Raw genomic sequence first — 15,198 nt, forward strand, 5'->3', positions numbered from 1 at the left:
GAACGAAAATGGTTTTAACGCGAAAAAATTATAGAGCTTATATATTAAAAAGGTAAGTTAAAATATCTCTGAGAAACATGAAAAGGAAGCTATTTTCGTGAACACATTAGCTCGGCAAACACTATTTGACAAGGATCTGCTTTCTGTCGAAAGCAACTTGACTAAAATCTAGCAAATTAACACCTGACCTTTGTATTTACATAATTGTCTTTGAATTTTAATATGAACCGGTTGAAGCCCCCTACTGGAAACTCTACTGGATGATAGATGCCGTAGCTGCGATCTATGCAATATTTAATTTTAACGCTTAAATGTCATTCATCAAAGAACGGAGGCCTAGCCTTAACACTCAGAGTCACTCCATCAGTGCTAGACTCTTTGTTTAGCTTGGAGCATATTTTTGTTAACTTTCTTTTTAATGAACTATTGTTTTTCTTGTATTTATAGAATATTCATACTGTTTTTTTTTTTTACTTGATAATGACGTTCGAGAACGTCAAAACGTTGCGTATTTTTTAACCGTTTAAAAAATTTCTTAAATGTTTTTAAGAAAAGTTTTTTCGCAGTTTTTTTATAGCTAAATGTCTTATTTTAATGATACTTGTAAATAGACAAAAAAAAATTAAATTACTATTGGGTTATGAACAATACCATAGGAAGGAACTACAGAGAACTACAATTTGAATGTTTTCGGTTTAATATTTCCGTCATCCACAGATCTACAAGTTTATATTATAATCCAATTTCGTCAAAGCTCGTGTCCGAAATTACTGAATGAGTTGGATTAAACTAAACAGTTAGTCACAAAACGTAAGCATATAATTTTTTTTTTTCTAATTTCCTATTTCTTCAAGAGATCTTTGACTTTTTGACGAATCTGTTTGTTTTTCAACAAACAGATGACGGGGTTTGAGAGTGAATTAAGAAAAGCCAAAGTCTCTGTCCAGCTGTAATGGTTGTAAGTTTTTAAGTCACGACATAATATCTGATGATAGAAAGTTACAAAAAGTACCGGAAAGTTCAAAATTAAATAAAATGCAACGATGAAAGCGATGCTTTTAGCAAGCTTGACTTCCCTTTGCCTCTGAAGATTTGCAGCGGCTTGGAGTTGCACCTGAAGCTGTCGACGATTCCTTCGTACTATGACTACAACGCCGAACTGAGTCGCTCCAGATACAAGGAGACAAATAAGCCAGACAACGAGGTGGGTACCTCTCGCTGCTCGGTTAATTTTAGCCCATTGTAATGCGGCCAACAAAATGTTTATCGTCCATATGCCCAGCATATACTTCAAGACACGACTGTAAGAGAAAAGAGTGTTGTATCTAACATGTAGTCGAACAGCTACGAATCTCTCGTAGCTTACCGCGGCTAAAGTCATGAAAGACACTCCAAAGCAAACGTAGAAGGAAGCGCCATAGACGACCATCACAAAACAAGGAACTGAACGACGCTGGTTTTCCATGAGTCTGTAAGTTATATAACTTGTTTGAGCCGTGAGGCCGACAAAAACATCAGACAGCGCCAAGCAAGCTATTAACAGATTCGAAGGCGTCCGAAGACGGGACGTGCTAAAGATGGCGATGACAACCAAAAGGTTAACTGCGACGGCGAGTGGGGGTGTAATTATGTTGACGATGGCGGTTACCAGGTTCATGGTGTAACGTTGGGAAGCTTGATGGAAGCTTGGATCAGGAAGATGGAAACAGTAAGAGCCATTGATAAAGATGTTGTCATCCATTTGGCGCCTTGTGCACCCTTTACTGTCTTTTTCTGATTAAGGAGCAAAAGCTTTCCGCCTTAAAAATGTCGACAGTTATTCACGAGGATACCGTAATAGTTAAACAAGGAAAAAGTGCTAGTAATTTATTCCACTTTTGGAATAAATTTTGGTCATCTGGCTACTTTTGCAGATCGTTGAGAGGTCAGTAAATTTGGATCCTTGGTAACGTTAAAAAGAATGGCGGCATATGCCATACTCAAATTTTGTGTTTATTTAACTAGCGTGAGACTTCGCTCATATATTTACTGAGACATACATGAAATTTTTTTTTTTTTCAGCCGCCTTTTGTTTACGTTGCTGACATTTCTTTGTCTCTATCCAATTCATGGGCTGTTACAGGAAACTTATTTTTTTTCCGGGGAGATAGCTGGTGGGAGTTATTCCCTTATGTAGGTGTGTGCGGGCCCAAAGGGTATGGTTTGTTAGCCGTTTTGGTCAGAAATACGGTATCGATTTTGGCCATTTCGGTCTCAATTAGGGTATGGTTTTTGCACTCTAGTCTTAATTGATTGTGTTTTATTTATAAGAAGCTATCCCACCTAATAAAAGCATATAAACATTGCCTTTAACATTAGTCTGAACCAGGGTATTGATTTAAGGGTCAGGTCTTAATTAGGGTATCGAATTTTTGGTCAGGTCATAAAAAGAGTAGTGAAAATCTCAGATTTTGGTCGTAAGTAGGGGAGGGGTTTTTGGGAAGCAGGTCGCACACCCCCACCCAATTTTTCCAGTAGTAACACCTCCGGACTTATTCTTATATTGTCTTGTTTCCTTGGACCGTTTCTTACTAAAAAAGAAATTAAACCCTAACTGGGTAACCTTTGAACTTAAATTAATTAAGGAAACTCCTAGGCCAGCTTTAGATCACCGACCGACTGTTTGAACTGTTTCCAATTTGTCTAGCAAGAAATGGATGATAATGAATAAATGTATTAGTTGTCAATGAAACAGTATGAAGCTTTGATGAATCTGTGAGAAAGCCTGCGTTATCTTGCACAGCGTGTTTACCCAGTAGTGTAATAAAAAACATAGCATTGTCTTTTTTTACTTTGTTAATATAAATTAAATTTCGCTTTGGAAAACATATGAAACACGTTCTTAGATATCCTCGAAGCACCCTTTCCTAAGCATTGAAGCTCAAGGTCGATGCACATGTCTTAGCGGTTATGGCGGACAACGCTTCGACGGATTCCCTGGCAAGTGGGCCATCTTGTTACCATCTTCCCGATCCATCGTTCGACAAAGTCTCTGAGCGATACACGATGAATCTTGCCACAGCTATCATAAATATAACGGGCGCCCCTTTTGCCGCTGTTTTCAACGTTTTGATTGTTTATGCCATCGTCTCCCGTCTGCGAACACCGTCAAATCTTCTGATCGCATGTCTGGCGCTATCCGACGTATTCGTCGGTCTTGCAGTTCAACCCGGTTATATCACTTACAGACTCATGGAAAACCAGCTTCGTTCAGTTCCCTGCTTTGTGAGGGTTGTGTATGCTAATGCGTTCTATCTTTGTTGTGGAGTGTCCTTTATGACACTCGCAGCCGTCAGCTATGAACGATTCGTAGCAGTCCGGCTTCAAGCAAGGTACAATGATGTATTCTCATCAAAAAGAGTCTTAAAGTACATGGCGGCGATCTGGATTGTGAATATCATATTAACAAGTCTACAATGGGCGGGAATAAACCGAGTATCAAGAGGCATGCATCTGATCGCGTGGTTTATCTGCCTTCTTGTCGCTGGTGCGGCAAACATTGGAATCGTTTTGACTCTGCTTTGGAATCGTCGCCGAATACAGCCCCACCACGTACAGCTACGCGAACAGATCCGTAGGCGAAGAGAAACAAAGCTAACAAGAACCATCGCGTTTATTGTTGGGGTCTACTTGATGTTAAACATGCCCGTTTTGTTTGTCACAATTTATCACCAGATTCTAAGGCAGGATATCAAGACTTATAACCACTACAGTTGAACAGAAACTCTTGCTTTTCTCAACTCGTGTACGAATCCTTTGATCTGCGTTTGGAAGAGCCGACAAATCCGTCAGGCAGTTATCGCGATTCTGGAAGGAATTTTTTGTCGCTAAATGTAAGATCCATAGAAAAGAACACACGAAATTTAATTGCAGGATGTGTCAGAGCGTCCAAAATTGCTGTCCTAAAAGTAGTCCGTGACAATAAGTACCCTCCTAGATCATCATGCGAGAAGCTAAAAAACCAAAATGCTATAAAATATCTTGATGTTATATGCCAAGGTAATTTTATTGTTAGCAAAACATTTAGAACCATCGTGAGTGACTGTGAATATGAATTCATGAGGCTCGAGCCATATGTTTTTTGTTTGTTAGCTTGTTTTGTATATTAGGCGACTTATTTCAACCTGAACAGAATAAAAGTTTGGAAAATATAGGTATGTAATCCAATTGCCGTATTTAACTCAGGAAAAAAAGAGTGAAGGATTTCACAAATATTGCCATGGCAACTTTGTGAATTTTCACTTTTTATAACTACTCATGGCCTATTTTTTATTGATATTATTATTATTATGATGTTTTACTTCTTTACTTGAATCTACACACCCATAGGACTTCTTCGATTTGAACAATTCTTTAGACTTCTTCTCATTAACAAAGGTGCTGTGACCACCAATTTCAAGAACAGCGGGAGAAAGCCGTGCCCGTACAATATTTCATCCGCGGTGCTGTCGTTTCTTCCGTAGATGTTTGCGCAAGTCTTTTGACGTGCCAAGCCACATGTTGTTCTGAAAGTCATATTGTTCTCTTCCGATGATTATCAGCTCAGAAATTAAGATTGTCATCTCCTTTGGCTTAATCTACAGGAGCTTACTAAATTAACACCTGTGTGTTTTGCTCATTTCCAGGCATATAAAAGAACTCCTTTCCCTTAACAGCCTATTCGAAGCCTAAACAAAATTCGTGCTTATATTGGCACTAAACTACAGTTTAACAGAAATTACTAAGACCTCGATCGTAAAGAGTCAGAGCAAAAAAAGCAGGAAGATAGAACATAAGGCTTTGTTAGAGACACTTTCTTCACAGAAGGTAATGGACAGCAACATCTCTGTACACATTCCTCCCGGATCTTGTTTTCATCTTCCTGATCCAATCTTCGATCAAGTTTCACAACGATTCACTACAAACCTGATAACAGCCATTATCAACATCGTGACTGCCCCAATTGCCGTCATAGTCAACGCTTTGGTTGTCACTGCCATATTTGGCACATCTCGTCTACGGACGCCTTCGAATCTACTGATAGCTTGCTTGGCGCTATCTGATGTATTTGTCGGCCTCACCGCCCAGCCAGCTTATATAACCTACAGACTCATGGAAAACCAGCATCGTTCAGTTCCTTGTTTTGTGAGAATCATCTATTGCGCTGCCTTCTACGTTTGCTTTGGAGTGTCTTTCATGACTTTAACTGCTGTGAGCTACGAAAGATTTGTAGCTGTTCGAGTGCGTGTTAGATACAACAATCTTTTCTCTTACAGTCGTGTTCTGAAGTACATGCTAGGCATATGGATCGTGAACGTTTTGCTGGCCGCCTTGCAATGGGCTAAAATTAACCACGTGGCAAGAGGTACCCATCACGTAGTTTGGTTAGTTTGCCTTCTTGTTACGGGAATAACTCAAGTGGCTGTGTTGATCATTGTGCGACGAAGTCGTCAACAGGTCCACGGAGACGCAGAAACTGTCGAAAATGTACGGAAGCAAAGAGAAGTTAAAGTTGCATTGCGCATCTCGCTTATAGTGGGGGTTTACTTAATATTGAACTCTCCTGTGCTGTTTGTGACATTTTACCATCAGACGATGGGATATAACTTGAAAACTTATAACTACTATAGTTGGGCAGAAACATTTGCTTTTCTCAATTCGTGTTCGAACCCTGTAATCCTTTTTTGGAAGAATCAACAGGTTCGTCAAAGAATAAAGGATATCTTAAAGAACGTAGTGTGCTGGTGATAGTTAAAGTGCATTGTGCCAGGTTTTTTCAGAGACATGGAACAGTGAAGTGATTTTAATTCTTCAGAGCTGTTTTTCGATCATTGTAAAATTTAATAATTAATCTTCTGAGGAAGGACACCGCGGAAATACGTTTTTGGGGCGCGATACAGTATTTTGCTGGTCAGCGGTACACCTTAACAAAACTACAAAATGCCTGCAACTTTTACATGGTTTTCGCAGCGAGTCTTATCGACAGTCAAAAAGATACAAAACTTAGAGCGCACACTGTAAACTTAGCTTTTAAACTCCGCTCATTTGTTGGATAGTTCTCAGTTAATATTATATATTATGCCAAAGCCAAACTGAACTTACACACGGTGTGAAATTGTTGTTGTTTCGTGAGAGTTCATGCTCGAAAGCGGCGAGCCAGTGGCAATTTACGTTACGATGTGCGCTAAGGCTAAAACTAGGCAGCTTTTGTGTTACTGTAGCGGTGTTCTGAGGACATCAACTTCTCAAGTTTGTTGAATTGATGAGCTGTAACCACCAATTTCAAGAACAGCGGGAGAAAGCCGTGCCCGTATAATATTTCATCCGCGGTGCTGTCGTTTCTTCCGTAGATGTTTGCGCAAGTCTTTTGACGTGCCAAGCCACATGTTGTTCTGAAAGTCATATTGTTCTCTTCCGATAATTATCAGCTCAGAAATTAAGATTGTCATCTCCTTTGGCTTAATCTACACGAGCTTACTAAATTAACACCTGTGTGTTTTGCTAATTTCCAGGCATATAAAAGAACTCCTTTCCCTTAACAGCCTGAGCCTATTCGAAGCGTAAACAAAATTCGTGCTTATATTGGCGCTAAACTACAGTTTAACAGAAATTACTAAGACCTCGATCATAAAGAGTCAGAGCAAAAAAAACAGGAAGATAGAACATAAGGGGATTAACTCATACCCGCGTTTTAATTTGTCAATAAAGGTGAATGTGCCTGGTAAAATGTCGAGAAGTTGTTTTTCAATACATAGAATATTAGAGTTTAAAGAGAGATTTTGCGGCCTCACAGCTGTTTTCAGCCTTTCTGATGTAAATTAACTGAAGTAATTATGTTCCCACTGTGTTTTCCTTTTAAAATGACGAATGCTTTAATCAAAATGTGACTTTTGTTGATGTTGTAAACTGATGTAAATAAAGAAAGTCAATGTGAATGGAACATAACTCTGGTGGGATAAATATTTCTTTAATATTCGTCTTGTTCTCCTCCAGCTATTAAATATAACTATTTGCCTTTTAATTTACAACGATTGAATATTTTCCTTCATCTGCACATATTGTGAAAATAAACAACGGCCGTCGCCACCATATTTTTGTTCTTAATCTCATTACTAATTTATGAAGATTAAACAAAGGATCGAAATCAAGACCGTGAGGGTTTTTGGATATTTGATCTTAGTTACCATAGATTTTTAAGATTTTATTTCTCCCTTTTCTCCTCCGTTTTTGTTTCGATTGAGAAGACATATCAAACACTCAAGACAGTGTTTGACCACATTTCCAAACACCTCAATGGTCGTTAAAAATACTCCGCTGCGCGAAGAGTTTTTGCCTCTCTTTTTGGTATTTGAAAATGTAGTTAAACACGGTCTTTCGTGTTTGATATATTTCTTGACTTGAAGTTGTTATTATGTGGCACCGGTGTGTGAATAAAACAGATATTTTGAATCTTGATCTCGCGGATCTTAGTCGACTCTTTTCAGTGTAAACTGCAGTAGAAACACCACAGGAAACTGTGGTTGTAATCTAAATAAGAAAGAGGAATGGCATGCGCTTGAAGAGTGTCGTTAAATCGGGGCTATAACAAAACTCTCCAGCTTTGGCTAATCTTGGCGCTTTCAATTTTCCCAGAATTGGCTTAAGAGCAGCTGAGCTATCCATTAACAAAATTTCCAATAGTTAGGTCAGTAACAATGATCATTAGACTTAAATATCGTGTACTTGAATTAATTGCATTGCGCTCTTTAAATGTCTTCTTGTCGAACATGCAAACTCTCTGAATTCTTAGTGGTTACAAACTTGGCCTATGGTGGATGTTCGTCCGTTGTTCTATCTATAGTACAATTATCGGACAGCAGATAACAAGACTTCACTGATCGCTTATTTGCCCCTACCTATCTAGGCCTCCTTTTTCGTTTTTGCCATAATATTTTCCTAGATACTTTCTTCAAATGGCTTCCCGTTTAAGCTAAAGTGTCGAACAGAAAGTTGAATCGCGGTGTCGTGTCTGTTCAGGAATGTCTGTTAAAGAGTGATTCGATTTTTAGCAAAACTCAAAATCTGAAGTAGCTAAGACTGTTCTTAAAATTCCATGTGGTTGCTAGGTCTCCCCATTCCATAAAAAAGTATGCCTCCAGTACTCGATAGAAACTCGCAGCTATGGCACTTTCAGTATATAGCCTTTACATGAAAATTTCTTGTTATTTTTCGTTAGTTTCCAGACTAGATCTGGTGTCCGAGTCTGCGGAGAGCTGGTAAAGAATCCTACCAAGGCCTAGAAGCAAATAAGCTTCTAGCTTTCAGAAGCGCATAGCTTTCAGAAGCATGAACGTTTATGCAATGAACCGCTGATGAATATTTTGTGACACAGTTCGTACCATGCGGACGGTAACACATTTCAGGATATACCTAATGTTCTACATGACTCGTGTCACTTCAAAGGCACTACTCTTTAATATTTTCGTCCCTGCGTTGTTGTTTTAAATGCATGTGTTTGAATGAATAAAAACTGTAAATTAAATATCAGCCTTTCCTAGATAAAAAAGCAAACAAATAGCACACAATCGACTCCTGTGACCGTTTTATTTACACAAGGGAACTTGTGTAAATAAAACGGTCTAGGTTAATAAGACCTCCGACTAAAAAATTAGTCTGTGAGTTCTGAAGATGTATGAAAAAACAGAAACCCAAAATGTAACCCGAACGAAAAACGGAGGAGTTCTCAATCCCCGTCAAATTGGCTTGAAAATTTTGTTATTCTACCAAAACAGCGTTAAAAGGAAAACCTATTTGAAAGTCCTCTATTGTTTCTATCTTCCAACAAACGTCACCATATCAGCTGACATATATAAGCTATTTGAAAACCATTTATGACTGTAAGGCAATGGTTTTTATTAAACGTTAAATGAACGCAGTCTAAGCTATCAACTGCGCAAAAGGCGCTCTTTACATTCAGTATTAACTCTCATGCGTCACCCTCGTTATTATAACAGAGTCGAAACAGAGAATTTGGGGATTCAACTCAATTGCCCCGCTTCACTCCAGGATCTTTTATGTCAACTACGACCAAAATAATTATCCTCAAGAAACAGCTGTGAGTAGAGATGTTGTTTTCGCTTACAGGCAGACCTTCAAGCTAGGGCCCAGTAGCATGATGGGTGTTTGCCTAAAATATTGTTTACTGCAGTGATCAATAGCCATAAAAAGAACTGGTTTCCAGTAAACCCTTTTGATAACAATATTCAAATTCGAAGAAAAACAACAAAGATTCCGGTGTTGTTTGGGTCGCGTTGACCGAACTTTAATCCCGAATTTTTGCAAAAAATAAAAATAAGAAGCCATAGCCCGTACTGTGAGCGCTTGTCACTACTGTGTTCCGTGTGCAGTTGTAAGAGGCGCGTAAATTCATTGCGACGTTTGTTTTTGTTTTTTGTCTCTTTCCTGCAAATTCATTTGTGTTCTAGGGTTATCAAACGCTGGCGATCGATTTTTATTTTCTTAAGCAAAACTTTGAAAGAACATCACCACTGCCATATGGCAATTTAAGAGCACCGAAACACCCCAAGGGCGGGATGTACTGCCCTATATGAATTATAAAGATATGTGCAGGGTATGGTTTTTGAGCTATTCTTTAACATTTTGGTCTTCAATGGCGGCATTTTACCCTTTTTAGAGTACAATCCCAAGGTTATTAAATTAATGTCGTTTCTAGTTGATGAAAGTTGATTTTTCTGTCGACTATCTCCTGTCAAAATGAAATTTAGGCTGTCATGGAACCCGGCCCTAGTAATCCAAACATGCTTGTGGCCAATAGTATTTTCACAGCTCCGTTTAATTTACCTAATTAAATAAATAGAGACTAAGAAATTTTAAGGATATTAACATTTATTTGAAGACTTTATTCTAAGAGCAGGTGTAAGAAACCTTTTATCGCAGCAAGCCAGCTTTACGATTACACAAGATTGTGCTGTTTCAAAATGATCTGAAAACAACCTCTTTACCTAGAAATGTTCCGAAACACCATTTTCTTCCAAAAAAATCTTTTGCGCCTAGGTTTTAAAGGCCATTACCAATAGAAAAAACACTACTGAGTGTTGAATCTTTAGGTCTTCCTTCCTCTTCTGCATGTCTTGTTTGTCATTTCGCGTCTCTTTTTCCGCCGCAGTTGACTGTTTCGTCATTGCGCATACCGTATTGCAGACGTCAGTCTGATCGGGAAAGATACGCTTGTAGACTTGAGACAATTTGAAACTGCAAAACGCTCATTACTCAAAGCTTTTAAAAGTTGACACCTGTCTATTCTGGTTTAACAGGCATATAGACAATCGCCTTTCTTTTAAAAGATTAATTCAGTACAACAAATAATAGAACTGGTAGGACTGAACATCGGCGTAAAAGAAATTACGTAGCCTTTGACCGCCAAGAAACACAAAATAGTACAAAGTATAATGTTAGAAAAATAGGTTCAATATTATCAGGAATAATTGCATTCACTGGAGAAGGGCTGAGACGTTTTATTCAAAGCTCGAAATGGACACCAACATCTCTGCCGAAGTTCCTCTCTGTTACCATCTTCCCGATCCAACCTTCCATCAAGCCTCCCAGCGTTACACCATGAACCTGGTAACCGCCATCATCAACATCGTGACAGCCCCATTCGCTGTTATAGTCAACGCTTTGGTTGTCACTGCCATCTTCAGTTGCAATCGTCTACGAACTCCTTTGAATCTTTTTATTGCGTGTTTGGCGCTGTCTGATGTTTTTGTCGGCCTTACGGCTCAACCAGGTTATATAACCTACAGACTTATGGAAAACCAGCGTCGTTCAGTTCCTTGTTTTGTGAGAATCGTCTATTGCGCTGCCTTCTACGTTTGCTTCGGAGTGTCTTTCATGACGTTATGTGCTGTAAGCTACGAAAGATTTGTGGCGGTTCGATTACGTGTTAGATACAATACGTTCTACTCTTCGAAGCGTGTTGTGAAGTATATGCTGGGCATATGGACTCTGAACATTTTGCTTGCCGCGCTGCAATGGGCTAGAATCAACCAAGCAGCGAGAGGTACCCATCTCATTCTTTGGCTTATCCTTCTTCTTGTCTGTGGAGCAACTCAAATTTGCATTTTAGTGATTGTCCGACGGAATCGTCGCCAGCTTCAAGCGCAACTTCCAGCCGCTGAAAATCAACAGAGACAAAGAGAAGTTAAGCTTGCAAAGAGTCTCTCTGTAATCGTTGGAGTATATTTGATTTCGAACTTTCCGGTGCTGTTTGTGACAATTTATCATCAGATCCTGAGACTTGATTTGCAAACCTACAACCACTACAGCTGGACAGAGACTTTGGCTTTTCTTAATTCACTCTCAAACCCCGTCATCTGTTTGTTGAAAAACAGACAGATTCGCCAAAAAGTCAAAGATTTCGTGAAGAAATAAGTAATTACAACAACAATTTGCTCGTGTTTTGCATTTTCAATCACTATCCAGCTGAACAGTCGCTTAAGCTTTTCTTAATTCATGTTCAACCATTTCAGTCTTTGTGGAAGAATCGGCAAGTTCGCCAAAGAGTAATAGATATTTTAGAGAAAATAGCGAACTGGTGAAGATGTAAGCGCATGGCGCCTCTAGAATTGTTTATTTCCTTTTTCTTTTCAAAATTAAAATAAAAGACATTCATAGAACATTTGAGAAATATAGGAGATAACTAATGTAAACTTCCAGTGGCGATGAAGGTGTGCTGTGCAAAGTTCTTAAAGGTGAATTACCTGTATTTATACTTGTTTAAACTGAGGGCGCAAGAATTGTAAATTAACCGAAGCTGTAGTTACAATGTGCCTAGATTTTTTAAGACATGGAATACAAAGGTATTTACTTCAGTGAAGCTGTTATGTTCTTCATTTTTTTTTTTTTTTTTGTAAGTTAAAAAATTATAAGTAAGCTGTTGTTGTAGAACTGTGCAAAACTGTTTTGATAACCAACCGGAAAATTTGGATAGGAAATAAACGTAAATGGAGGCATTGACATTTGCATTTTACTCTCTTTGAAGTCCAATTCCAAGGTTATTAAATCAATTTTCGTTTCCAGTTGATGCAAGTTGATTTTTCGGTCGACTCTCTCCTGTCAAATTGAAAATGAAATTTAAGCAGTCATGGGGCTTGGTGCTTAGTAATCCAAACATACTTGTGGCCAACAGTATTTTAACAGCCTAATTAAGTAAATAGAGGCTAGGAAATGTTAAGGATATTACTTTCCACACCCTTAGAACTTAGTTAGAGCTCATTTCTCATTGAGAGCAGGTGTGAGAAACCTTTTAACCCAGCAAGTCATGCAGCCTTACGATTACAGAAGATTTTGATGTTTCAAAATGATCTGGAAAACAACCTCTTACCGAGAAATGTTCCGAAACACCGTACGTTTTATTCCAAAAAATCTTTTGGGCCTAGGTTTTAAAAGCCACTACCATGGCCAGTAGAAAAAACAGCACTGAACGTTGAATCCTTAGGTCCTATTTCCTCTTCTGTCCTGTTTGTTGTCTTTTCCAACTGAAGCTGTAGGTAAAATATGCCTAGAATTTTGACGACATGGAACATAAGGATATTTGGTTCAGTGAAGCTGTTATGTTTTCAATTTTTTGTAGGTTAAAAATTACAAGTAAGCTGTTGTGGTGGAACCATAGTTAATATATGGCACTGGTTATGAAGCCTGGCAAACATCAAAGGAGCAAACAAAAGATGCCAAGATTTATGCTGGAAGGTCCACGACCGTGTACAATCATTTGTTTTGCGCTCATACACTATGCATGAATTACGTAACCAAAACGTTTCTATTGGTTAGTTCCTTAGTACGGAGTAAACAACTATTGTGTTTTGTGCACAGTCAAGGCCAAAAAAGTGAACAAAAACATACAACAAAGAACTTTGTCGGGTTTCATAACCATTCCCCTCTGTTAACTATGGCGGTACTGTGCAAAACTGTTTTGCGAGCCAACCGAAATTTTTGAACGGGAAAAAAAAAAATTCCCTGTTGTATTTCTTCTTATATAACAAGGCTGATCGTGAGTGAATGCGACAAGTAAAAAATGACTGTCGGAAATGGCCTTACTGGACCCAACAAGGAGTAAATACATAACGCGCTTTTTTTTACCTTGGACTAAAAAATATAGAGTTTAGTATTATTATGATAACTGCTAATAGAAAACTAAAACATAACTGCTAAATAAATATTAATAAAAAAAAAACATTTTTATAGCACCCAATTTATTGGTTGTCCATGGCAGTTAACAATAAAAATGTTGAAAGATAAAGGAAAACAATGAAAAATGAACGAAAATGGTTTTAACGCGAAAAAATTATAGGGCTTATATATTAAAAAGGTAAGTTAAAATATCTCTGAGAAACATGAAAAGGAAGCTATTTTCGTGAACACATTAGCTCGGCAAACACTATTTGACAAGGATCTGCTTTCTGTCGAAAGCAACGTGACTAAAATCTAGCAAATTAACACCTGACCTTTGTATTTACATAATTGTCTTTGAATTTTAATATGAACCGGTTGAAGCCCCCTACTGGAAACTCTACTGGATGATAGATGCCGTAGCTGCGATCTATGCAATATTTAATTTTAACGCTTAAATGTCATTCATCAAAGAACGGAGGCCTAGCCTTAACACTCAGAGTCACTCCATCAGTGCTAGACTCTTTGTTTAGCTTGGAGCATATTTTTGTTAACTTTCTTTTTAATGAACTATTGTTTTTCTTGTATTTATAGAATATTCATACTGTTTTTTTTTTTTTACTTGATAATGACGTTCGAGAACGTCAAAACGTTGTGTATTTTTTAACCGTTTAAAAAATTTCTTAAATGTTTTTAAGAAAAGTTTTTTCGCAGTTTTTTTATAGCTAAATGTCTTATTTTAATGATACTTGTAAATAGACAAAAAAAAATTAAATTACTATTGGGTTATGAACAGTACCATAGGAAGGAACTACAGAGAACTACAATTTGAATGTTTTCGGTTTAATATTTCCGTCATCCACAGATCTACGAGTTTATATTATAATCCAATTTCGTCAAAGCTCGTGTCCGAAATTACTGAATGAGTTGGATTAAACTAAACAGTTAGTCACAAAACGTAAGCATATAATTTTTTTTTTTTTTTCTAATTTCCTATTTCTTCACGAGATCTTTGACTTTTTGACGAATCCGTCTGTTTTTCAACAAACAGATAACGGGGTTTGAGAGTGAATTAAGAAAAGCCAAATTCACTGTCCAGCTGTAATGGTTGTAAGTTTTTAAGTCACGACATAATATCTGATGATAGAAAGTCACAAAAAGCACCGGAAAGTTCAAAATTAGATAAAATGCAACGATGAAAGCGATGCTTTTAGCAAGCTTGGCTTCCCTTTGCCTCTGAAGATTTGCAGCGGCTTGGAGTTGCACCTGAAGCTGTCGACGATTCCTTCGTACTATGACTACAACGCCGAACTGAGTCGCTCCAGATACAAGGAGACAAATAAGCCAGACAACAAGATGGGTACCTCTCGCTGCTCGGTTAATTTTAGCCCATTGTAATGCGGCCAACAAAATGTTTATCGTCCATATGCCCAGCATATACTTCAAGACGCGACTGTAAGAGAAAAGAGTGTCGTATCTAACATGTAGTCGAACAGCTACGAATCTCTCGTAGCTTACCGCGGTTAAAGTCATGAAAGACACTCCAAAGCAAACGTAGAAGGAAGCGCCATAGACGACCATCACAAAACAAGGAACTGAACGACGCTGGTTTTCCATGAGTCTGTAAGTTATATAACTTGTTTGAGCCGTGAGGCCGACCAAAACGTCAGACAGCGCCAAGCAAGCTATTAACAGATTCGAAGGCGTCCGAAGACGGGACGTGCTAAAGATGGCGATGACAACCAAAAGGTTAACTGCGACGGCGAGTGGGGCTGTAATTATGTTGACGATGGCGGTTACCAGGTTCATGGTGTAACGTTGGGAAGCTTGATGGAAGCTTGGATCAGGAAGATGGAAACAGTAAGAGCCATTGATAGAGATGTTGTCATCCATTTGGTGCCGTGTGCACCCTTTACTGTCTTTTTCTGATTCAGGAGCAAAAGCTTTCCACCTTAAAAATGTCGGCCGTTATTAACGAGGATACCGTAATAGTTTAACAAGGAAAAAGTGCTA

General features: G+C 38.3%; 5 protein-coding genes across 5 annotated transcripts; 3 read left to right on the forward strand and 2 right to left on the reverse strand.

Moving 5' to 3' along the window:
- Positions 1–566: 566 nt before the first annotated feature.
- LOC149113887 (adenosine receptor A2b-like) lies at positions 567–1,741 on the reverse strand. The gene has a single exon (XM_089287699.1). The coding sequence runs from the start codon at positions 1,739–1,741 to the stop codon at positions 842–844; it is 900 nt and encodes a 299-aa protein (XP_089143825.1). The 3' UTR covers positions 567–841.
- A 1,110-nt stretch (positions 1,742–2,851) lies between these two features.
- LOC149113888 (putative G protein-coupled receptor No9) lies at positions 2,852–4,178 on the forward strand. The gene has a single exon (XM_089286519.1). The coding sequence runs from the start codon at positions 2,950–2,952 to the stop codon at positions 3,754–3,756; it is 807 nt and encodes a 268-aa protein (XP_089142645.1). The 5' UTR covers positions 2,852–2,949; the 3' UTR covers positions 3,757–4,178.
- Positions 4,179–4,803: 625 nt separating this feature from the next.
- On the forward strand, positions 4,804–6,226 carry LOC149113889 (melanocyte-stimulating hormone receptor-like). The gene has a single exon (XM_089287700.1). The coding sequence runs from the start codon at positions 4,849–4,851 to the stop codon at positions 5,764–5,766; it is 918 nt and encodes a 305-aa protein (XP_089143826.1). The 5' UTR covers positions 4,804–4,848; the 3' UTR covers positions 5,767–6,226.
- Positions 6,227–10,241: 4,015 nt separating this feature from the next.
- On the forward strand, positions 10,242–12,027 carry LOC149113890 (adenosine receptor A2a-like). The gene is made up of 2 exons (XM_089286522.1): positions 10,242–11,385; positions 11,547–12,027. The coding sequence occupies exons 1-2, from the start codon at positions 10,549–10,551 to the stop codon at positions 11,613–11,615; spliced, it is 906 nt and encodes a 301-aa protein (XP_089142648.1). The 5' UTR covers positions 10,242–10,548; the 3' UTR covers positions 11,616–12,027.
- A 1,980-nt stretch (positions 12,028–14,007) lies between these two features.
- LOC149113891 (adenosine receptor A2b-like) lies at positions 14,008–15,184 on the reverse strand. The gene has a single exon (XM_089286521.1). It carries the CDS (start codon positions 15,076–15,078, stop codon positions 14,179–14,181), a length of 900 nt encoding a protein of 299 aa, XP_089142647.1. The 5' UTR covers positions 15,079–15,184; the 3' UTR covers positions 14,008–14,178.
- Between the last annotated feature and the right edge of the window lie 14 nt (positions 15,185–15,198).

The sequence above is a fragment of the Orbicella faveolata genome, unplaced genomic scaffold, assembly GCF_042242905.1.
Source record: "Orbicella faveolata isolate gen_17 unplaced genomic scaffold, um_ofav_v1 contig_14, whole genome shotgun sequence".
Lineage (NCBI taxonomy): Eukaryota > Metazoa > Cnidaria > Anthozoa > Scleractinia > Merulinidae > Orbicella > Orbicella faveolata.

What these genes read in the sequence shown, in the direction of transcription:
- LOC149113890 (XM_089286522.1), top strand. Translation starts at nt 10,549, where the DNA reads ATGGACACCAACATCTCTGCCGAAGTTCCTCTCTGTTACCATCTTCCC. An exon ending in TTAATTCACTCTCAAACCCC is followed by an intron (nt 11,386 to 11,546) that starts GTCATCTGTTTG and finishes CAACCATTTCAG; the next exon opens with TCTTTGTGGAAGAATCGGCA.
- LOC149113887 (XM_089287699.1), bottom strand. Translation starts at nt 1,741, where the DNA reads ATGGATGACAACATCTTTATCAATGGCTCTTACTGTTTCCATCTTCCT.
- LOC149113891 (XM_089286521.1), bottom strand. Translation starts at nt 15,078, where the DNA reads ATGGATGACAACATCTCTATCAATGGCTCTTACTGTTTCCATCTTCCT.
- LOC149113889 (XM_089287700.1), top strand. Translation starts at nt 4,849, where the DNA reads ATGGACAGCAACATCTCTGTACACATTCCTCCCGGATCTTGTTTTCAT.
- LOC149113888 (XM_089286519.1), top strand. Translation starts at nt 2,950, where the DNA reads ATGGCGGACAACGCTTCGACGGATTCCCTGGCAAGTGGGCCATCTTGT.